This window comes from Anser cygnoides, chromosome Z (genome assembly GCF_040182565.1).
Source record: "Anser cygnoides isolate HZ-2024a breed goose chromosome Z, Taihu_goose_T2T_genome, whole genome shotgun sequence".
NCBI lineage: Eukaryota > Metazoa > Chordata > Aves > Anseriformes > Anatidae > Anser > Anser cygnoides.
Window position 1 is genome coordinate 21,548,927 of NC_089912.1, and position 25,060 is coordinate 21,573,986.

At 37.2% G+C, this 25,060-nt stretch overlaps 1 protein-coding gene across 18 annotated transcripts in view; it reads left to right on the plus strand.

Moving 5' to 3' along the window:
• Positions 1–1,062: 1,062 nt before the first annotated feature.
• CSNK1G3 (casein kinase 1 gamma 3) overlaps positions 1,063–25,060 on the plus strand; it is a 75,273-nt gene continuing 51,275 nt past the window's right edge. For 6 of the 18 annotated variants that reach the window (XR_010827562.1, XR_010827563.1, XM_066987999.1 and 3 more), the window contains exons 1-5: positions 1,072–1,187; positions 9,853–9,924; positions 13,550–13,985; positions 18,333–18,373; positions 24,520–24,589. Coding sequence is in view for 14 of the 18 variants with exons in the window: in XM_066987999.1 (XP_066844100.1) it covers positions 13,811–13,985; positions 18,333–18,373; positions 24,520–24,589 (286 nt within the window). In the remaining 4 variants the exon portion in view is untranslated. The other 12 variants (XM_066988000.1, XM_066988001.1, XM_066988002.1 and 9 more) reach the window with 12 other exon arrangements.

The following is a 25,060-nucleotide window of genomic DNA, read 5'->3' on the forward strand; positions in this document are numbered from 1 at the left end:
GAATATGTCCATTTCTGATTAAGGCTGATATCAAATTTGAGGATAGATTCTGCAAAACAAATCTGGAATCACAGTAATACCATGCTTACTTTTGTCTCTGGTTAGCCACTTACAGGAGTGGAAAGCTTAAGTGTCTGACGGGATCCTGCAATAGTAATTTTAGTAAGTATATGTCCATTCCTCTTTAACAAAACCAACTTTTACAGATGGAAAACTTGCTGTACAGCAAAGTACAGATCTGTCTGTGGGCACTGCACACTACATGGAGATGAAAAAAACCAGGTGAATTCCTGTGAGGAAGTGAGACGTCCTGAAGGAGAAATGGCAATGTGCATGGGACGGGAGTTGTTCACAGGACTTGCACTTCTGTGAATGAACGACAATGTTACCAAGGTCCACCTTGTATACTGGCACACAACAAAAAGGTTAGCATAAATGCAATTAACAGTGGGTTTAATTTGCAAGATCACAATAAAATCTTTCTTATTGGGTGTAACAGCGCAGGTTGCCTAGAGTTTTTTTGGCAAAGGGAGTTAGACGCCCATTGAGGCTAGGTTATGATAGTTGGGGAAAGAGGACTGAGCGCTCTTAAGGCCTCTCTCAGCTGTATTGTCTTCAATTCTTTGTTCCACCAAGGACTTCCAGAAGGATCTGGAAGGATGCAGCACGCTCCAAACTGACCCTGAAAATCGGTCTGGGCAAGCAATGCCCAGGGTCTGGCAGGGGCTCCAGCGCTTCTTCCTCCCACCCGCTCTCCTCCTGCCGAGACACGGGCTTTCAACGAACTTTTAAACACACTTTTAAGTCTCCCAGTGAAAACGCAGAGATCATTTTTATGGGAAGTCTTATACTCTGCGGAGCCTCGGGCCAACTTCGGTCTAAGCGACGACTGGGACCGCGACGGGCCGCGGGCCGCCCCTCACGGCCCGGCGCTGCCCAGGCAGCGGCAGAGCGGCGACGCCCACGCCCTCTCTCATTGGCTACTTCCTCCGCCCTTCAGCGGGCCCCGACTCTCTCCTCCTTTCGATTGGTTGGAATGACTGCCAATCTCCTGCCGCACGGGCGGGAGGTGCCACAGTGAGCCCCGCCCTCTCGCCCGCCCGCCCGGTGCCGGGGCCGCGGCGGGGCCGGGGCCGGGGGCCATTTTCTGCCGCCGCCTGCCCCGGGGGGGGGTCTCAGCCTCGCCGGTGAGTCGCCCGCCGCGAGCTGCCCTGCCTGTCGGCCTGGCTTATTTGTAATTTTTTCTTTTTCCTGTTTTCCTCTGAAACGTTCCCTGCGAGCGCTGCCTGGTGTGTGCTGGGGGCTGGCCGTGGGCGCAGCGCCTTGTTGAGCACATGCTGTGGGGATAAAGGACTTACCTGCGCCCTCTGAGCGCTGCGGATAACTGTGCAGCAGGTGCGGGTTATCCTAAGCAGGGTTGGGGTGGTAAAGCTCACGGTGAGGATAGCGCAGTTTTCTTTTAAAAAACAAACGGAGCCTTTTTTTTTTTGTTAACTAAATTTTAAGAGATGTTCTGCTGCCCTCAACATCCTTCTCGTCTCAGTTTCTTCTTAATGCAGAAGTTTCAACAAATGAAACAGCAATCGCAATGGAAATAAGTGGTATTGTATTATGCTGGTCTGAAATAAGCTGGTAAACAGCGGAGGGGTTCATCAGCAGAAGTCGATTTTCAGCTAAAGAAATGAATCTTTTGTCTTGCTACTTGTACATTTGAATCAAATTGATTTGCTAATATAGCAGTGTTGGTTGATAAAATGTAAGTGAATTTCAGAATCTAGAACTACCAATTCTGATACAGTGACACTTGTACAACTCTGATACAGTCACATCTTCTGTATCCTGCATGATCAGGATGAAGGTTTTAAAGATTAGTTAGGAGATGCAACCTGTGTGCTCTGAAGACTTGCAGGCACTGTCGTAATAGCGTTACTAAAGTTGTTCTTCCCCACAAGAAAAATTATTGACCCTGCAAAAGAGTTCTTTCTCATACAGTTAACATGCAGTTAACAGGACTGAATTTACTTACAGTGCTAATTTTTTCACTTTTCATCAATCATGTAGCTTCTAGAAATAAACAGGTTTAATGGAGTTGATAGTGTTGTAAAACTTAGTGTACCAGCTACACCTGCAAAGTTGCATCCTACAAAAATAAGATTGTTTATGCTTATATAGTGACTATGCTGAGTTGTTTGAAAGTTAGAAGTGTGAAAGTGACACGTATTTTTAGCATCTTTATTTTTGTCTTAAAATAGAGCTTTAACAAAGAAAATGTTACAAAGCATCCTGGTGTTCAGGATAAATTTCATTTTGTTTGGACTTTGAGATAACAATAGGTCAAATGTGAGAAATAGGGAAGTGTTAGTTGTTACTTTTCTCAAGTATCGTGTAATGACACAAAGTATCTCTATAAAGAATGAGGTATTGATTGGCTGTATTAATTGTCTGATTTATATTAATAAATTATACTGGCTAATATAACTTTTTCAATCTGTTTAAACAAGAAATACCTATATGTTTTTTTTTTCTCCTTAGGTCTTTATTTTTAACCGCTTGTTTTGAAATGGCTATGGGTAATAAATCAATTGATGACACAGGCAAATCACGGGAGGAAGGAGTTTTAAGGGGTGTCATTTTCCAGTTACAGCTCACTGATTCAACCAGAACCTAATTGCAGGAGTTTTTGCTCAGTCCTACCCAACCCGCAGTTGCGAGAAGCTGATGCAGAGCTTAGAGGGGGAGTGGCTCAGTGGTTTTCCGTGGCTGACTCGTTAGATTAGCTTAAACGGATCATGATACGTGAGAGTTATTTAGCAGTGAAAATGGGATGGGATATTCTCAAGGAGAATCCAACCTGGAAGGGTAGGCAGAAGCATTAAGAACTGCAACGTGCCGTTTGCTTTGTTTCTGGGCCTTTAACATTCTTTTGAAATGTTTTGTGACTTCGATATGATAGGTCTTTACCTTTTAGTAAATCACGGAAAAGTAAGTTTTATATGATCGTCTTACTTTCTTGCAAACCTTAATTTGAAGATTGTTGGCAGTACGGATGCTTTGACTCCCTCAAGGCTGCTGCAGAACCAGTGCAGTGAAATCAGTCTGCTGTTTGTGAGCTTGTTTTTCTATGCTTAGTTCTGAGTAGCATCCTAGATAATATCACTGGGATTCTGGGAACTTGTGTGCTGCAATTGAAATAATTCAGTGAAGGAGAAAATGTGTGTTTATTTAAGCTAAGTATTAGTGTAAGTAAAAGCACAATAGTTTGTTTTTGTTTTTTTTTTTTTTTTTTTAAATAAGTCAAAAGTTAGGAGAATAGGGAGAATACCAGTCTGTACTGTAGGAGTGGTTATGATTTTGATGACTTACCTTTCTGAAAGCAGTAGTTTTAAATGAATTTCTGAAACTTCTAGTAAGTAGTAGAGTACTCATCTGTATTCAGAAAATACAGATGAATGCTTTACGATCTTCCCTTTAAGCTTACTACCCTCTTCAACTTCTACCATACCAAGACTTTTTAAAATAACTTTTTACTTAAAATCTGTTGATAATGTAATGTAATTTTCCTGTAGTGGATATTTTTTCAGATTGCAGGGGTGTAACTGCCAGGGTGGCAGTTCATGCCCTTTGTCAATGTTAGCTTCAAGTATTAAGCTGGTGAGAATGTGGAATATAAGAATGGAAGCTAATGTCCTTTTTAGTGGTACAAAAATCCTGTGGTGTCTTCTGACAAGCAGGGCCTGGATTCCATGGTGAAGTGTGTGGTTTGTCACACTGTAACTTCTATGTTTATTTATTGAGTATTTCTGAGAAGCCAGTAAACTATGTACGGTAACAGTAAGTAGGTGAACCGGTCACAGGTAACAGTACTGTATGGGTGGTAATTAGCCTATGGAGGTCTATGAACATTTTCTCTTTGAAAGATGCCCTAAGTTTACTGTGAAACATCAGCTATTGAAATTATGCGGGGTGCTTGGTCTGATTTAATGTCTGGCTGCTGGAAGAGTCCTCCTTTTTACTGCCAGGTGTTTCTTCTCCTTGCTCATTCCTGCCTGCTCAGTTTTGTACCTCTTCCCTTGCTCTGCCTCTTTCTTATGTATCCTGAGTTAATTTAGCTGCTGTTCAATAGTGAGTTTGTGTACTTTCTGCATGGCTAGTGAATTTAATGGTTTTATAGCAGGCTTTAAGTTCAGAGTCTGTTGTGAATTAAGCAGTTAAAGCAGCAGGTACCTGTGGCCAGATGCAGCAGGAGAGGAGAGCCTTCATGCTGAGCCATTATATTGCCTAACTGTATTTTCCAAAACCGTTTCAGACTTAGATTGTCTGTACTGTAGCTTTAAAACTGACCTTTTTGGGTTTGGCTCCTCTTTGAGCATGAGGTGTTAATTAGCTAGTAAGTGTTCATCTGCTGTGTTTGGAAGGCTGCCTGGGATATATTTTTGTAGAAAACTACTGTAGCTCTTTGGAGGTAGGGGCTTCTTGGCAGATTACCTTTGTGATGCTAGAATTTGTGATTTAGTCCAGTGTATGACCCACCTCTGCAGCCTAGAAGACAGTACTATTGAAAAAATGTGCTGTTTTGCACAGAAAATCTCTCAAGTACCATTTTGACTTAAGACACTAAGCAATTTCCATTTTAGGTATTTATATGTGGCCTTACATGGAGCAGCTAGCATTTCTATATGTAAAAATAGGAAAGGCTTTTTGTTTCAATAGCTTTTTAATGTAACGGTATAATTTTATTAATTATTTATAACTTTATAAAGGTTTGCTTTAGAGAAGTTCCAATATCTTAAAATGGAGTTGATAATTATTTTCAAATGATTATGGTATTGTGTATGTCAGTTTACATGTAGGTGATATCAATGTAAATGAAGATATCGTTTAAAAAAAAAAACAACTGTGCAGTAGTCTCTGGAAGATGCAGTAATATTGTAGAGATTGCTGTCAGGGGCCTGATAAGGATCATGAGAGGTATGTGTCACTCCAGCCTGAACCTGTATTTTCTTACTTGTGTTACACTGACCGGGAAAAACAATGTGTTACACTGGTGGGGAAGAAAAAAAAAGGAAGTCCAGTAAAAAATATTGTGCCATTCTTTCTCTTCAAGATTGCCTCAAACAAACGATACTCATTATAGTGTTCTAGGAGTGGGTTCTCAGGAGCAGGTTATGAAACTTGCACTTTTTACTTCTGTTCAACATTTTCTTTAAATAGGCTGAGCATCTCTAAATCTGGAGAGAGAACAAGTGGTGCAACTTGAGTTTACGGGTAACAGTAACTGGGTAGAGATGAATGTTATCAACAGCCAACGGGAAGACCAAGCGGTTAAATTTAATTTCAGCTTTTACCAAACAGAGATAAATATCTCTGACTTCCAGAAATGTCCTTTTGATGTTTGTTTTAAATTTTCTGACTTTCAGCTCTAAGAATGACCCATTGTTAGTATTTGGAATGTTCTTCCAAAAACCTTTAGTCTGTTTTCTAAAGAAATAAGATGTCTTAAAGCTTAAAAAAAAGGTTTTTTTTAACTTAAAAAAAAAAAACTTTAAAAAAAATTTTTTTAAAGAGTTTTAAAAAATGACACACAAAAAGATTGGCTATATTAGATTTGCAAGAGTTAGACTGTTGTTCCCCTTGTGTGTCAAGTAGATGACATTGTTATGATCGAATTAAGTTACTGATGAGTAAGTTTCCATTATGTCGAGGTTACTTTTAGACAGTGCTATCCAAGAAATGTGTAATGATACAGTAGTTAGCAATTTTGATACAGCAATTTTGATAGCTGGAGAAAGAAATTGCCAGGAGAAATTGTTCTGAAATGGGTTTTTGTTTTTCAAAGCTCATCTCCAAGTAAGTAGCATATATGGAAATTATATACTGAATGTTTCAGTACCTTATCTTTGAGTTGTCTAAGAATTTTGTCTTTACTTCTGTGATTTGGAAAATTAAGAAATAATATTCTTAAGTCAAAATCAGATTGGATATGTTCATGTGAGTTATGCAATTAACTTTTTAACGTTTATTTTTAGGGTTTGTATATGGCAGGCTGGGATTTGGGGGGCTTGATAAACAACTGGCAAAGTGGTGTAGTACCAATATTATGAGCATCTATTTGAACGAAAACTACAGTTATAACTGAAATTATTTTTAATATAAGCTGTAGGAACATCAGCTCTAGTTTTATGGGTCACGTGAAGACCATGTGAAGATTTGAATTTCTCTAAATGGAATAAAATTTAAAAAATCACTGTTTAATAACTAGATTGTTTTCAGTTTAAGTAAACATTGAATCTTAGTAAATTGTGTATCAATTTAGAGCTATTCTTCCTTTTAGATACCGTCACAAGAGTTTTTGGAGCTTAGAAACTCTTAGAAAAGTTTCTAAGATATAAGAAAATTAAGTTTCAAGGGCTGTTCAGTTGTGAACCTTTTTGTTGTGAATTTGAAATTTCACAGATGTCCTCTATTGTACGGAGACGTGTTTATAAAAATGAATGAAAATGATGCAGTCATCCCAGGGCTAGGCTAGAAAGAAGAGCTTAATCTTTCCATAATGTGTAAAAACAATACTATAAATAGCTTATTAGATATTTGAATGGTGTTTTGATTGCCTCACAAGGGAGCTCTCAATCTGATCTAGATTTCTGACATGTAGTATAAATTACATTTTTTTTTTTTTTGGTACTATTAAATACTTCTGAAGGAGTTTTGTTGAGTAAAATTCTGTTATTCTGTCTGCCTATGTGTACTTGTAACATTTAGGTGAAGACTGAAAATTGAACAGGACTGTTCTTTGTTTGAAATAAGGGCTACTGAGTAGGTGGATTATTTCATAAAAGCTGTATGTAATGTTAGAGGAACACTGTTGGAAATCAGAGGCATTAGAAACTTTCTCTGCACGTTTCTGGAAGGTTTGAGGAGGAGCTTTGCTGCTGGACTAATGAAAATGCCAAAAAAAAAAAAAACACAAAACAACAACAACAACCATGAGACCTTGAGAGTGGAAGTACTGTGAACCAAGAATTCTGAGGGACTAGCAAAACTGAAGACATGAAAATGGTAGCGGCTTGGGTGGTTCGTTCAAACGCTTTGCGCTTAAACATGAAGTGCTTTTTACAGTCTTTTTGTTTCATGGAGTCTTTTCTTTTTCTCCCTATCTCTTCTGCTACTGTATGCTTTTTCTAAAACTGGGGGAAAATGTCAGTGTACTGATACTAGCACTGATACAGGATCCTGCAATTATGCATTATCTTACATAGTTTAATTTAACTTTATGCTACTTAAAGGAGAAGTGACAGTTGTTTGTTTTATTTAACTTTGTTATTTCCTGACAGGGAAATTTTTTTTAGCAGCTTTGGTGTTCACTTAATATTTTTATTAAAGAGTAGATCTGGAGCATAAAAACTTTCTGGCTGCTTTTTTCCTTTTAAAGGTGATTTGTGTATCTGAGAGAGAATATTCTGGCATACACCTCAGAACGTGTAAGCTTGCATGTAATTACAGTGGTGCTGCTGCAGCACCTGTAATCTAGGGATGTCTAACTCTTTTCTGGTTGTAGGCTCTTCTTGAGTGTCAACCCCTGTATTAGAATTTTAATTTTAGCAACGTGACACTGGCTGTGATTAGACTTTGACCCTAAAACTGACTTTGAGCAGTGTTTTCTTACGTCATGTTCTGTTGAGTGTGGCTGTGCAAGATATTAGAAACACCCCAGTGGTGATAAAATTTAATGGCACTTTAAAGTTGTTAGCCCAGCTGGCTCTCTTGAGTGAGTCTGAGATTTTTCTTTTTAACCTGTAAATGTGAAAGAAATTGTTTGAGTGTTAGTGTGAGATCTTTGGTAGTGGTGCAACCTAAACAGCTGATGGTCATTTCCAGTGAACTTGAAAAATGAGAACTTTTAATACAAGTGATTGGGAGATTTGATCATTTTTTTTTGTAGCCTTGCATGATTTCCTTTTTTCTCATAGCTGTTGTTGCAATGCTTTGAGGTTATGAATACTGATTCAAGGATGAAAAGATTAGGAGGACTTAAAATTTCTCCAGTGTAGGTTCAGGGAAGGATCGTTTTGCTTCACAGACTTTCTGTACCAGCATGTGTTTGCTTAATGTATGATGTGTTCCTTTTGGGTGGTGTGTGAACTTGGAACAATAGCAGCAAAGCTGCTGACTATACTGAGTGTATAATGCAACAAAAGACAGACCGTTTTTTTTGTTAACTCATCCATTTATTCAGCATGTGTATAGTATTACAGTGTTTTGTTTCAGTACCTTTTCTTCAAACTGTTTTCTTTTGATGTTTAAGTGCATACTTGTAAGTAGTTCAAAGGTCATGATCTGTCAGAAGAAAAAAATACAGAACTTTTTCCCACAGTGAATTCATTTGGAAGTGAGATATTTGCTCATTTCCAGTTTCTGTATGTCTAATTCTTAGGGAATTTTCAGTATTCTGGGTTCTTCAGATTATCCTACTGCAAAACATGAATTTAAAAAAAAATATGAATGTAGTGGTGAGTTGAGGCTCATTTTTATGTGTACATCTGTGTAGTTTCATTAAAAAACTCAGCTTTTTGTGTATGTAGAATTTAGTTTGGTAGAGTGTGCAAAACAAGCGTTTAAACAAGCTGCGTTTTCTGAGTTGGAAACTCCTTGTTGATTATATAAGCAAGCAAATCAGCAATGCGCAAAGCAGTTCTGTAGAGTAAAAATGTTCTCTCAAGGAAATATTTGAAGAGAAGGCTGAGAACTATCACGAAACGATCATCTAACTATAGACAGTAGAGTCTTTAGGAAATGGTCTTTGTAATCCTTGCATTGACTTTGGTGAACAAACATTTAATCACCTATTGTATTTAGATATAACATTATTGAAGTTGTAACATCAAGAGCAAAAAGTTTGAAAGAAGTAATGTGTAGATAAACTATAACAACAGGTTCCTATCATGGTGCAGAGCACAGAGCCAAACCCTCTTTTAGTGGGAATAACTACTGTAGTTTCAGAGTTGGTATGGCCATTCCAGCATGGTGGTCAACCTAGTTTTGCTATTAAATTTTGCCTTTGACTTCATACTTCAGCCGATGTAAAGCAGTATTGGCAGAAGTATGTAATTCTCTGTGTAGCCAGCAAATGCAGTTGCTCTCATATGCTTCTTCCTTAAAATGGGGATTTTGTTTCAGGATTACATTACTGTAGTCTAATGGCTAGTTTTATATTTATTGGGTGGATGTGACCATGTGTTCTAAATCTAAGCAGTATATTGACAGGGACCAGAAGCCTGTCTGTCTTTTACTGTCAATTTTAATTTCTGTTTCTAAAACTGAATCCTAGGTTCCTTTTATACTTCAGCAGGTGTAAGGTGTAAGACTGTTTTCTGTCAGCTGAAATGTGTCTAGCTATTGTTTTCAATACTCTTGCTTGTCTTTATCACTCCTTTCCCCGCTTTTTAGGTGATCTCTTTACAATGCTTGGGAATATTTGTTACATTCCATCAAATAAATAAAACCTCTATTAGCTCATATTAACTTTGCATTTCTATGACAGTTAATTGCTTCCTTACAGTCTCATTTCACTTTCTATCTTCCATCTATATGAATTGAAGACTTAATTTGTAACTAATAGCTATTTTTTCTTGCTGTGCAGTACAATTTTGATTTTTTTTTTTGTTGTTCATGGCTTTTGTTGCAGACAAGCCTTATATATTATGTAGAGTCTTTGAAAAAGTCTTCCGGGTCTTCTCTAACAGTTTGGGAAGACTAATGCAATTAACCCCATAACATGCTTTATACGCATTCTACATCAGGACTATTTGAATGCCAAAGTAATTGCAAATGCTGCATATATATATTTCCTTTTAGTGCTTTTCCTTTAAAAAAGGAGCATTATGATGAAGAAGAGAGATTGGCATGAGCAGCATTATTCTTTCATAGGTAAGTGCAATATAAATAAAAACAAACAAAACCATTAATGTCTTTTGTAATTTTAAGGTAGATATTTCATAAAATGTTGTACAGGAACTTGTGTGGTGAAAGTTGAAGTGATCTCCATATGTCAAATTAACTGCAGATTATTTTATTAGCAAGTATTGTATCCTGCAGAAACTCTGATAGGAATGCATAAGTGTCTTCCTTCTGACATAGTGTGTTAAAAATGTAATGATCTTATTGTGTTCAGTTAGCGGAAATCTGATGAAAGGTGCTAATTTTAGTTTATGTAAAGCAGCATACCTGGCAAAATCTGTGTGTGGATACAAAAAAATTTGGAAGTAGATGAAATTGAAAACTCTGTGGTAGACTATTTCTACTGAAAGCGCTTGCTGCTTTAGAAAGCAGTTACCTTTATTTTTTGGAGTGTCACATATCTGAAAGACATGAACATTGTTTTTTTAAGTGTATTGGTTATCTGTGACAAGGCGTTGACAGCAGATAGCTGCAGGGTAGCTTCTGTGAGAAGAGGCCTGGGGCTGCCCTGTGCTGGACACAGCTGCTCCATCCAGCTCCAGTGACCCTACCACAGGACACAGCTGAGCCCAGCAGCCAAGTGTGTGTGCCCCCCTGGGAAATCTCGTTTTAGAATGTGTAAAAACTGCTGTGCAGCAGCTGAGGAAGAGTGGAGCGAGAGAAATGTGAGAGAGACAGCCCTGCAGTCACCAAGAAGGTGGACAGCAAGTGCAGAAGGAGGGCAGGAGGTGCTCCAGGCACGGAGCAGAAGTTCTCCTGCGTGGGCTCCTCTCCACAGGCTGCAGCTCCGAGCCGGGGGCTCTCCGTGGGCCGCAGCCCCCTCCAGGCCACATCCACCTGCTCCACCGGGGGCTCCTCCACAGGGGGGCTGCAGCGTGGAGATTTGCTCCATGGGGGACCCATGGGCTGCAGGGGGACTGCTGCTCGCTGCTAAGGGGGGAGCTGCCGCCTGTGGGACCTGTGCTGGAGCTGTTGGCTCTTGGGGGATGGACCCCGTGGTATGGAGCCATGTGGGAGCAGTTCTTGAAGATCTGTTGCCTATGGGCAGGGCCCATAGTGGAGCAGAGGAAAAATGTGAGGAGGAGAGTAGCAGAGAGGATCTGCTGTGTACTGACCACAGGACCTTTTTCCCAGCCCCTTGCACTGCTCAGGGTGTGGGGTGAGGTGTTAGAGGAGTTGAGAACAAATGCGTGAAATTGAGCCTGTGAAGAATAGGGGCAGGAGGTAGGAATTTTTATTTCTCACCACCTTAGTTCATTTTTAGTTGGCTATAAATTAATTTTTCGCAAGTTGTATCTTTTGTCTGTGATGGTAATTGGTAAGCGGTTAGAGAATCGTAGAATGGTTTGGGTTGGCGTGCTGGGTCTGGCAGGGATGGAGTCAACTTTCCCTGCAGCGGCCCATACCGTGCTGGGCTCTGCATGTATAGCTGAAACAGCCCAGGTATCACACACCAGTGTTTTGTCTGTTGCTGAGCAGTGCTGGCACAGCATCAGGACTCTGTCCAACCCCCACCAAGGCTATAGGAGGGTGGGCAAGAGGATGGGAGGCAACATGGCCGTGGCAGCTTGCCTAAACTTACCAAAGGGATATTCCATGCCATATAGTGTCACACTCAGCAATAAAACATGTGAAAGGGGAAAGAGGGGGCTCTTGTTATAAAGATGTCTGTCCTCTCAAACAACCACTAGGCGTATCAAGGCCCTGCTTCCCAGGACATGGCTGAACCCTGCTTGGTGATGGGAAGTAGAGAGTAACATACTTATTTTCTCTCAGTGCTTCCATGTGGCCTTTGCTTATTTTTTCCCACTTCCTTTCCCCTTTAATTAGCTTATCCTTATCTCAACCTGTGAGTTTTTCTTTCTTTTCCAGCATACTTCTCCCCTCTTCTGAGGAGGGGGAGTGAGGCAGTGGCTGTGGTGGAGTTCAGCTGCCCACCTGGGTACAACCACAACTGGAAGAGATCTGTAAAGATCATATATCTCAACCCCTTCTCTGGGTGATGGGGATGAGGGGGAGGAGGGACGAACACTAGTTTGATGTCCACAGTTAAGATATTGGCATTTTGATGACCAGATACATAGCAGAAGTGTGTTACTTTACTAAAGGTAATTTTTCCTCTTTAGTTCAAGGTCGCTGGCTTGGAACGTTGCTTTAGGATATCTAACATCACTTGAGCCTGCAAGAGTACATTGCAGCCAAATGTGCCTGTATTATTATTTCTCTTAAATGCATCTACTTGCATTATACCTCTACATTTATTACTTACTATCGTACTTTTCTGTTGCATTAGGCTTATCTAATTGGATTGGAACCCATATTTGTGTTTTGTCATTGTTCTGGAAACAAGTCATTAATTCCCCTTTGATAGTAATCATGTTTCTTCACCAAATAAATTTGCTTGCTCTTCATTGTTCAGCAGAAGTTTAGTCAGCTCTTGATTAGTGATTTTTTAAACATCATCTACTTAAAGCTGTTCTGTGAGTATCCCTGATTCAGCAGATGCAGTTATTGGGGTGGTTCTTCATATTCTCTTATGACTTTTTCTCTGCTGGCTCTTTGATTTTTATGACACGGTAATAAGCTGAAATGTGTGTAATAATAATTCTATTTCATGATAGTTGGGTTTGAGAAATTACAGCATCTTCAGTTCAAACCATTGAAAATAAGCTCCTGGTGACCATCTTTAACAAAGGCTGTATAAACAGCACTAGGTACATTATTTTGTTTCAGGGGATGTTTTGTTGTTCTGCCATGTATTCTCAATATTGAAGCAACTGTAGCAAAATAATTGTGAACAGGTATTTAAATCTCCCTGAAGTTTTGGCTGTGTAGTAGCCAATATTCTCAATTTTGTTTTTAAAACCACTGTTGTCAAATAGAAAACACCAGTCACTATTCTTAGAGGCCAGGTAAAGCTGAAAGCTTTCTTTAATTCTTTATTGCAGTAGTAAGTTAACATGCATTTTCTGAAAAAACTGTTGGAATTAGTGTCTGAGCAATGATGCCGAATGGTGGATGGGGGGAGTGGGAAAGCAAATGTATGACCTAATTAAATGGGGCAGGAGAGAATAAATATTTTGAGTAAATACATTTTCAAGTTCCACAAGTTACTGAATGAATTGTAGTGTCCTTGTCATAAGTGTATAAATCATGCATCTCAAACTAATTCAGAAAAGATAATGGAATCATTTTCACTTTGAGTATCTTTCAGTAACATAAATAACTGTGTAGCTTAAGCATTTCCTTTGGTAAATAGATACTACTTGGGTGAACTGTTGTCTCTTGCAGAGCTGGCATTAGATGCAATGAATGTTTAAATAGCAATTTTACGTCTGTTCACAGTCAGGAAGTAGTTTTATAGGGTATTTCATATAGAGCCTTGAGATTTATTTTTTTTTTTTAGCTCATCTCAGTTGCACCAATATCTGTAGCAGTTGTGTACTGGAAACAGACTTTTAACTATGCGGTTGTACTTCATAGAAGATCTGTAAAGCAAATAATAGTTACATTTTAAGTGTATGACACATTAAAGGAAGATGTAACTTTGTACAAGGATTTTACTGTCTTGAATAACTTTGTTTTCCTTTAACAGAGTTCTTGTAAATGCTAGTAAATATTGCTGGTTGCGTACATTTTGGAGATACATTTCGCTGCAGATACTACCAAGGGAAAAAAAAAAACCACAAAAGCAACTTCACGAATGGGATGAATGCTCTGTTGTTGACTGCTTCCTGACAGTAACCAGCTGGGCGCTCTGCTGGTGATGTTTGCATACTCACACTGTCTAACTGGAGTTTGCTTATACTGATTTTGAAAAGAGGAAGAAATAAAAGTGGAGTACTGTAAACTTGACATGGATAATAAAAAAAAAGACAAGGACAAGCCAGATGAAAGAATCCCACGGACTTCTGGGAGGTCAGGCCATATTCCACGTGGAACTGGTTCAAGTTCAGGAGTGTTAATGGTTGGACCTAACTTCAGAGTTGGCAAAAAAATCGGAGGCGGTAACTTTGGAGAACTACGGTTAGGTAAGATGACTGTTCTTTATTCATTATTCAAAGCCTTGTGTGTAGGCTAGGCATGAAGATACCTACATGATATCCACACCATACAGCTCTTCAAACTACTTGCAAGCTTCAGATATGTTCATTTTGTCTTGTAGCTCTCTTCGGGGTTGAACCCCAGTCCATATAAGCACTATTACATATTAAGACTCAATGCAGCAGGAGACTTTCCAGGGCTAACAACATTTCATAACTGTGTGCAGTGCTATCCCACATTCAGCCAGTTATCTCTTCTAAGATGCTGGAAATGCTTTCATAGTTACCGTATTTTGCTCTCTATCCTGACTTCCAGAAGCAGCTTATTCAGATGTATTTGAAGCTAAATGTATATGAAACATATCGTCCACCTGTTAGCCTGGCATGAAATACTGTCTTAAGAGGTCTCTTGGAAGACAGTGCAGCAGGCACTCCAGAAGGTTTAACAACCGCAAGCTGTTGGATCCCTTGGTTTCCTTTTCACCAGTAACGGTATAGTGAGGCTAAACAGTAAGCTTCAGTTAATTAGGGGCAGTCAGACTGTGTCTGGAGTTTTGGAGAAGGAAGGGGAAGGGGGGCTGGATTTTTTACCATTTATAAAAAAGTACACGATGGACATGATGGATATGTGGTTTTGGAAGAGGAGATACCGATTTATTTTTGGGCGCTTAAATTTCCATGATGACAGCATGGTTGTCCAGGGTTTTTAAGATCTGGAAATTCTGTATGTATTAACTAACCTAACTGAACAGTTAATGGCAAGAATTTGCTCCAGTATTTATGGAAGACTTGACTTAATGCTGTGTTTAAAGGTTAAAAGGGACTTATTCAGGTATGGGGCATCTGAGAGTAGGGTGGGCTATGTTGTTGCATTTCTGTTGATATTCTGCTTTTGGTAGAACTACTTATTGTGCTGCAGAAAGATAATACAAACAGGTTTTAGTATAGTGCTTTCAGGGGGCACTATACTCTGTGTCAGAATGCAAATAAGATGAGCACAGTAGTGCTGTAGAGGAATGAAAGAGCATTTCTGTACCCCTTAATGAGGATACTGAATTTAAAACAGTCTCAGTAAGAGGCACTGTAGTTATTCCAGCAGCAATTAAATGAGATTGTTATATATGTGTCTCTGAAAATCAGAAGTCAGGCAGGAGCTCTGTTTTGAACTTGTCTTAAACTTTTCTAAACTCTACTTGAATGATTACTTTTCACTTAAACCTCTCAATGAAATAAAAGAAACCAGTATAATTAATGTCACATTTACTGCTGAAGGTAACTATGAAGTAATTAAGTTGAATATTTTCTTGTCCATTATCTTGGTGTGGTCACAACATGCAGAATTGGTTATCAATTTCGGATTATTATCATATCTCTTTTGGTTACAGCAGATACAGAGTGAAATCATCCATTTCTTTTTGAAAGAAATAATATTGAAGTAGCTAAAAATTAGTGTGATAGTGAAATAAATTGTGCATACAGGTGAGAGAAAGAGGGGAAGAGTATTCTGTCCTTCCATCTGCAACGCGCAGCAGGCTTTTCTTGAACATCTGCTTATTTGTTTCATACATAGATTCTTCAAGTCCTAATTTATTAGGGATAAGATGTTTTAATTGTGTAAACTACTGAAAGTGACAGCTAAGATTGGTATTACAGATAGATTTTTAACTTATTTTTCTGTATGCATTACTACAGTAGAAAGCAACTTAATGCAGGCATCTCTCCCTTGTTGTGAACAAAGATGTACACAAGCACTTAATTTATGGACTTCATCAAACTTGAATATGTTTAGCCTGTGTCTTAAGGTCCAGTCTTAAGCCATATAGGAGGCATAAAGTTGTTAGAGTGATGAAGTTGTGCTTCAGAAAGTAAGAAATTCAGTTGCAGCCTAGTAGCCATTGCAGTACTACTTCCACCTGAGAGGAAAGGAATTGCCAGAGTTCTGTGGCTTGTTGTGGTTAGCATGGTAAATTGGCTGTATGTCAAACGAGTATCTGTAGTGTGCAACCACTAACTTGCAAAGAACTGAATTATTTTCAATATTGAGCTGTTAAAGTTTTACTATTAACAGCTTTTTTATATTCCTCAGTTATAGTTAAGATAAGCTTTCTTTTGTTATCCCATCAGTCTATGTTCCTGCTGGTTGTGATGCATTACATGTTACCTGCTTCTGTGCTTTCAGAGGCATCATCAGAAGCATCAAATGTGATGTCCTACATTATTTGAAATGATAGTCTTGATTCATTATATTCAAAGTTACAATATCCCTTCTGATGTTTTTTCAGAATGATAAACCTGTCATCACTCCACTTGGGTACTGGAACTGAATAGTTAGTCACTGTAACTGGATTTGTTAACTACTCTAGTAGATGACAGATAATCTAGTTAGACTGAATGAGCATGTTGCCTGCAAGACTTTGTTTTAAATGTCTTCAATATGGTAATACAATGCAAAAACACAGAGACAGTTTCAAAGCATTATTTTAAAACAAACAAAAAAAGTCGATCCGTAAATAAGTATTTTAGGTGCCTGGGATGTCTGCTGTAGTCCCTGGATAGATCATTGAATTCTCCATTTGCTTGGTAATCAGGTTAGGGTGTAGCCTTCAGGTAGCTTGCTTTTTGTAAATTTGATCCCGTAACAGACACATGATCTTGTAATTCCTTTTTTCAGCTTTGCAAGAGTAGTCTTATTTTTAAAAATAAGGACTAGAGCTGAGATCAGTTTCTTACTATAAATGTAACTATATTCACCTTTTTGTGTTGGTCCATTTCTTACTTTTCCTGTTCAATTTCTTTAACAAAAATGAATTAAATATGTGAAATTTGGACATGAGTAATGTTACAGAGAAAAACAGGGTTGTTGTTAAAATAGTACACACTGGACACATTTGAATCCTGTAAGGAAATTAGAAGTGTCAGAAATGATTACTTATTTTTTTCTTTACCTGATACTTTTCAGTTCTACGTCTATGTAGCTTTAGTGTTACAGTCAGTGCGTAAAATTTTGAAGTCATTGTGATTGAAATATGCTCATCCAGTTGCAGAACTGCTTTTAAACCAGCAGATGCATTTTCCAAATGGTGTAAGTACTTAACTTGGTAACTCTTGCTCTCTTTGTCCTAAGTTTGAGTTTAGTAATGTAGAGAATTGGAGTGTTGGAGGGGAGAAGGGAATGGGGATGGAAACCCTAGTCAGTTCTAACCTGTTAGTCTAATGTTGCAAAACCATATAACAATTTCAGAAAAAAAAAAAAGCTTTCAGCAATTAATCTGAAAACATAGAAGATCAAATTTGACTTAGATACCAGAGAAGGTTGCAAATTGGTACATTAGTGTAAGAATGTTGTAAACTTGGTGAAATAGCTGAAATTTTGTCTCAATGAAACTGCCACTTCTGACACTATTCAAGAACCAAGTTCTCCATAAAGTATGGTATCACAGTAAAAAAGCTGCAGTTTTAAAATGAGTACCGGAATATTTATTATCTTTGACCAGCAGTTCCAAAGAACCTTAAGCGAGGTTTAAATGTGATTTTCCTTGATTTCACAGTACCAAATTCTGCTGTTTTTTTTGTAACTGAAGAGTGTTTAATTTGCCTTTCCTTTTTTAGCCTGTGCTTTTAGTTACAATTCTTGAAGTGTATATAATTTATCTTTAATTGGTAGGCTTAAATCTTGAAATGAGAAGATTTATTTTACTCAGATTTGTACAGTAATGATATGTTCATGATGTAAACTTCTTCCATTTATCTTCTGTGTTCTTGGGATACCTAAAGCATTTGTAGGACATGTTGAAAATGTTTGTGTTTGTGCTTTTTAATTTTTTTTTGTTTCTTGTAGTCCTCTTATTGTCATTTTAAAAACAATAATAAAAAAAAACTCTGAAACCTTACTAAATTATTATTTCTTTTTTTTACTTTTGAGTAAGACATTTATGGCAGAGTAACCCTGTGTTTTTTACCGTGAACTACAGTGAAAATTATCACAGAAATTAAGTATATTTCAGTAATTCAGACCAAAAATCTTATACTCTCTAAACTATAAATGAAGTCCTAAGACTTGCTGTGAGTTTAAAATGCTATTCATACTTTGCTTGTAAAGGTACTCTTATTTTAACACTGTTAAAGCCCAAGTTTGCTGAGTGTGTCATCTGTGATCTTCCAGTGAGTTCTTGACAAGTAATTTACTTAATTGCTAAGGAAAGTAGTCATAAGTCTGCTGTGTTTTATGAGGATAGTTTTTGGCAGAATAGATCTCCTGCAGCTTTGTGTTTTTATGAACTGTCACTGCTGAAGTCTCACGTTCTTGTTTTTGTTGTTTTTTGTTTTGTTTTCAAGGAAACAATTTATACACAAATGAACATGTGGCAATTAAGTTGGTAAGTTAATACTTTTTCGTTAAGTTTTGGGATGAAAAACTGATCAGGATTTTCCTTACATATACAATGGCTTTTTTTCCTTAATTGAAATCATTAATACTTTTGTATGTTTTCATAGAGTAGATGAAAGCAGTTAGTGGTAGTCATAATTACATGCTTTGGCCATATTGAATAATGCCAGTGTTAATTGTCACTATTCTGAGAGCTAAATCAACGTCTTTGAAGTCGGTGATTGACTCCTGCTTCAGCAGTATGCTCAGTGGTCCTCCTAGTAGACTACTTTCTCTTGCCACAAGTAGATAAAAGCCAAATTTAATGCAAATCTGATATCAGATGACTACAAAAAGCTCCAGAAATTCTACAGAATGTCTTTAGTTCAACACTCTTATTCCAGCACCAAACTGTTTTTCGTCTGTTGTCATTGATACTTGCACTTCTGATTTGGTAGGCTTTCTATTTGTGATGGTGTGTCAAAAGTTCCCTTTCATTTACAAATATGTAAAAATTATGTATTTGTTATGTGATACTGTTCTGTTTTTTCTGCATCTTTCATTAGAGCTATTCAACTTACTTCATGTTTTGCTTCTGGGTTCCTTTTAACTTCTAGGTAAATGTCTGTTTTTATAACCAAGGTATTTCAAGACAATTAGTTTACTTTTTGTCCTTGAATTTTTTTTGGGACTGCTGTAAGTTTCTTGTTGCTACAGAATGCTTTTCACAGCATAGAGTGGTGAAATTCTGGGCTCTGTAAAGAGGAAGACAAGCTATGGAAACAGAGAAATAGATGGCTTAAAACTGGAAGTCTAAAAAGTACTATGTTTATATAGTCCATGAAAAATGTGTGTGCAACTATCCAATGTTTAGAAAAAATATTACTAGAATAATAATTATTAGAAAATAATTATTTCAGGAGTAGTTACAGGTTTAAAAACACGCAGGTTATACTTTGAAAGAGTAATGCTGGATGCAGTTCAATGGGTCATTGTGTGTGCTTTATACCTCCTCTAAATTCACTTAGTTTTAAAAACAATCTTTAAGTGATTTTCTTTTTTTTTTTATGTCTGGCAAAACTTGGAAGATGTTCTGAGAACTCCTAGTTAAAAACTACTTACTGGAGCACATTCAGAAACAGTTTGCAAGAGAGTGATATTTTGAAGTACTAATTACTTGATGTCAAGTGAGAGAATTTTTTAATCAGTGATAAAACCATTTTTATTACATATGTTATTTTTTTGCTGAATTTTTGCTTTTCTGTAGTTTTGCTTCTCCTGCTGGAGAGCATGCCAGGACTCTGTAAGGGTTAGGGAGGTTGTACCTGCTCATGGTATACATTCCTATCCTTTTATAAACATTAGTTTAACAGCTTTTCCCCATGCCTAGCATTTATTTGTTTTTTGTGTTTTGCGAGCAGTCATCAGGTCTGTGCTCTTTGTTTTGTTAGCTTAATTAAGGCGCTCATAACTTCCTTTTAGTAATTGTCTGTACCTGTTGTAGTTCATGTTTACTGAATGAGGTAATTTGAATAATGCATGTATTCTAGTTTGAACAGCAACTGGTGGAAGATATGGTTGTAATACCTCTCCTGCACTATACCAAAACTGTATTTTAATTCCTTATGGTACCATTGTACTATTTACTTACTGATTTCTTGTGAGCAGCTGGTAGGAGAATCTGCTTTCTCCTATGCCAGATGTTTTGTATGTAAATGTAACCATATACCTTGTTCCAAAATGATGGTGTGGGTTATTCCTGAAAGCTTGCCGGAGTATCTGTTACTGATGTTTAAACTAAATGGATTTTATGATTATCTTTTTGACTTCAAATTTTCAGTGTGTTTAATATTTTCTGTCTTGTGCAGTGTACAAGTATGTTCTTGTTCAAGATACTTGTGGCAGCTTAGGGATTACTTGTGAAAGAAAAAATTTTAAACTATGTAATTTTGTTCTTACAACCCTTAGGCCTCACACAGATACTCGTTTTAATTTATGAGGTTTATATAAAAGTGTGTATTTATTGTAGTAAAACAGCTACTGGTCCAGGATCTTAATGCTTACAGCCTATTTTCTTTCATTTGGACCTTTATTTTGTTGGACAGGTAGTCAAGACTGAAAGGCCAGAACTGCTTTTTTTTTTTAAACTGGAAAAAGAGTGTTAAGAATGGGTTTTGTGCTGTCTAACTGTAGGTTTCTGCTGTTCTAGTAGTATGCAAACTAGTACCTTTTAATGAGGTAGTTCTGCAATTACATTACCATTTGGTGCACTGTAAATGGTTCCTAGCTAACCCTTTTATTTATTGCTAGATTTCCTTCTCTTAATACATGACTCTCTACTACACTTGCACCTCCTATTTGTTATTCAGCTCTGTCTTCTCCTTCATTCATCTTCCCTTCTCCTTTGACTAACTTCTCCATTGCCCAAACGTACCTCCATGGGAGGTTGCTGAAGCACTAACCAAATATCAACGGAAGGAATTTCTGCTTGAGCTACTTCTGCAAATAGCTTGATTTTCCTTTGTCTTTGTGAAAGGCAACAAATTACGAGGTAGTCACTGGTGCTTTTCATCTGTAATGCTTAATTCATTGATTCATTAATCATCTAACTTCTTAGATTTTAGTCCATAAAAATTGTAAGAGGTTTGTGGGAAGGAAGATAGCAGTTCCAAGGCTAGAATGTTTTTTCCTTTTTTTTTTAATTACTGCAGTCTAGAATGCTACCATTTCAAAACCTCTCTACTTGAAATGTGTAGACTAGTAAATCCAAATCACGTGCAACTCTGTTTAATAGACTGATCTTTAACTTTAACAAGAACCCTACCTCTTACAGAAAATTTTCCTGAAAATAGCTTTTGTTTGCTTCTTAAGAAAATATCAAATAGAGACAGAATATACACTGAGTTCTCACTGGATTATTAAAAATATGAAAACTAGGTAGTAGGTGAATATTGTGCTTTAGGCTAACAAAGTTGTTGAAAACTTACAACGCTATGGATAAAGTAAAGTGTTTTGTCATGGACCTCTAGATGGAAAGGGCGTATTGTGAAAAGTATAGTAGCTTATTCCACGTCTTTGGAGCAAAAATAATTGCAATAAAAATGCATTATGAACTTGAAATGGATTTTGCATTTCAAATGTCTTTATCCTTTTGTCTGAATGTATAAGCATCCCACAAAAGAAAAAAAGAAATAAGGGAGAAAAGATTATGAATTAAGGAGCTGTTTTTTCTGCTTCTTTGGTAACCAGTACTTAGTCAACTGCATGCTAATTCTTTGATGGCAGGAAAATCTCGAGAACTCAGGTTGAACCCCAGGCCCCTCATTAAGAGGGAATGCTCTTCTGTGGCGAAAAGAAGGTATCTACATTAATGAAACAGCTTTGAAATAATAATGGCTTAGGTATTTGCCAAAGGATTCATAAGGAACTGTTCCAGTTCTGCAGTGTTCTGTAAATCACATTCACAATGCTGCTTTTACATTCAAGACTAATTACGTAAACCAAAAATATACCCAATTTCTTTGGTAAGAGGAGGTGCTGGCTTCAGAGTCTTCTGGGATTAATGTGGCATTTGAACAGTGCTTCAGTTTTGGGTTCCCAAGCTTATTTTTAGTTCCTGAAATCTACTGGAACACTAATGAAAACAGAACCATGATGTGTTACTTCTTTTTTATTCTTGAATATAGTTCTCTTTTTAACAGTCAGGAATAAAAATGTTGTTTGTAGTGTATCCTTCATTTTCATCTTACAGGGAAAGTTTACATGTAACATATCTTTTTTTCTGGATTTAAGCTTATGTATCCTGTTCTTCTAATTTTTCAGTAGTTCTCTCCATACTTCAAAGTACGATGTGTAGGAACAAAACTAATTGTGTATGAATAGGTTACTGTTCTTGCCCTCTCACTAGTTTTGTTGAACGAAAAAAATTATTTCCTTTGTATGTTTGTAGCTACTCAACAGTCAATAAAGCATCTAAGCCTACTTACACATGCATGCAATTGCAGAAAACTCTCAATCAGTAAATAAATTACAACTACATTTTGTTAAATTTTTCTGCATTACAGGAGGCAGTAAAAGTGTTAACATTGTCTATCTTCTAGACAGGATTTTAACTTAGTCTTTATCTGGTGGCCAGCTGGCAAGTAGAGTTGTTAGACTGTTTGTGAACCTGTACCTTCTGGAGACTTATAAGAAGTTTTCCGCTGATGACGTGAACAAGTGCCATTTATTTGAAGACCCGTCAATGTAGATGTTTGTGTCAAAAATAGAATTCTTTTCCCTAGGAAACTCCATTTTTTTTTTCTTGCCTATTCACATAAATTTAATACATGCAAGCTGTTTTTCTTCCTCGTTATGGGACCATCCTACAATATTGAATAGTGAGAAATTAAGTGTCTTGTCTTGTTGTGTTAAACTGATGCAGAGTTTTATGGACTAAAATATTTTACACTTAGCAGAGTTGCAAGCTTTAATTAATGTATATATACATTAATGTATGTACATAGTGTAACTGTTAGGTTTGTATAATACCACTGCAGGCAAACTGGTAGCAAAATTTTTGTGTAGTTTTGTAAAAGGTTAAAATGTTTTATGCTTTAGAGTGGATTTATTTAAATGTTTGAAAGCTGTATACTGAGGTTAATAATTGCACTTATTTGCTGAGACCCATATTTACAATAATATGCTTTAAGTGAAATCTGTCTTTAATATGTGATAATAAATTTCAAGTATTCTCATAAACTGGAAGTGAGAGCTTTTGGTGGCCCAGCTAGTGTAGCTTAACAACTGCGTGTAGAGCATTAACACCTTTTTGTTTTTAGAAAGTTCTTGCTCAGTTCTTTGCAAAAATTTCCAGTAAGCAACTAGAATGAATGCTGTGGAGGATAAAAACATATATTAAATTGTGCTTAGTTTTTGTAAAAGCTGCTGTGTTGGCCTATTTTTACTTGTGGTCCTCAACTTTTGGCATCCTGCCAGAATCAAATAACATGGATTCTGACAGGGATTTTGGCTGTAGCACGAGCAGCAATTTGAAACATCTGAGTGTTGGAGGGAGATGGGTTGAGGAAGGGAACTCGGCTTCTTACAATTGCAGATTGGCTTATGGCTTCTGTAGCCTGGATGCACGACTTGGAAAGAACATAGGTTAATGAGCTGTTAGCTTCTCGAGAAGATGATGTGAGGAAAGAAATGAGTACCTTGCCCAAGCTTTTCCTGAAAATTGACATTCAGCACTATCTGTTGTTGTTGGTAAGTGTTCGTATTAACAATCTTCCAAGTACATGCTGCAATTCCAGTAGCAGCAGTTGGTGCAGGAATAATTAGCAGTTAATGTCCAAATTGTCACTGACTCACTAGGAGATGTCATATATCACAATAAACCAGGCTTATCTTCTAGAAGGTGCTCTAGGAAATTACTTTAACAATCTTATGATAAAGTAATATTTACTTTGGAAGGGGAAATACTCAAGAAGTTAGGGCTTAGATTTAGGCTGCTTGTGTGTTCCTGCGTTTGATATCATGTCACTTTATTCTGAGATTTTGCAACATTAATACGTATGACACAGAACTAATATTTCATTAACTTATGTAAGCTATGCCAGGGAAAAAAGGTTTAAAAACAAAGTTATTTTGGTGCTTTTTTTTTTTGTACTTAAAGTTTTAGAATGATGCAACAATCTATGTTAGGATGTGGCTATTTGGTGAAAGGATTTATTTTTTCTCCTGAACCTAGCATAAAACTATTTTTGTTGATAAAAACGCATTTATCATGTATAGCAGGAATGTGGACTGTCTGATTTGTTAAGCTCCATACCGATGCTACCTTTTGTCTGAGGGCTTTGACACATACTCTGGGGAGACAAATTTTTTTTTTTTTAATTACTCCATTGAGGGTCTGGGAATCAGTTTGCAGGTTGGACTACAGGATAGTGGAGTGATACAAGATGTAAAAGCCCTCTATACTACAGTGTCACCTGTCTGGGCTTTGTTTCCTAGCTTCCTAATTACCTGTCGGTTTGGAGGGAATGTTCAAACTTTTCATGTATCTTGGGAGCAACAGGGTTAGTTTGGCTGGTAGTAGGTTAGTGTATTAGTTTTTTAGGGTTCAGCAGGAGGCTCAATGGCTTTTAAATGTTGTCTTTGTTTTTAAATCAGGAGCCAATGAAGTCGAGAGCACCACAGCTACATTTGGAATACAGATTCTACAAGCAGCTAGGATCTGGAGGTAAAAAGCAGTATCATATGTTTTACTGTAATGTAATACAGTATGCATTTTTCACAGCAATTTTCTCATTTAGGGGTGTGAATCTTATTTAATGAAGTGTCCCTAGGTACTTAAAGCAGGAAAAAGACCCATAATCGGTGGATTAATATACATGTTCTTCTGGTATTGTAAAATTTCTGTTCTTCTTTAAAGTGTCTGAAATCCTCAGACTACTTAATAAACATTAAATATCACACAAATCATACCAAATCATTTAACTAATAAGTCTTAAAATTTATAAAGTGTTTTCTCTTTGAATAAACACTATAAATAAATTGCTGATCTAATAATATTTTTGTTTAAAGTTGATCAGATATTTAAATAGCTTTAGTCTTAGTTTTACTTCAGTTCCGTTGATACTATCTGTATGCTGCTTATTATTTTTAGACTCCAAAACACATGTAAAAAAAAGTTTAAATGCAGAGGAGACTT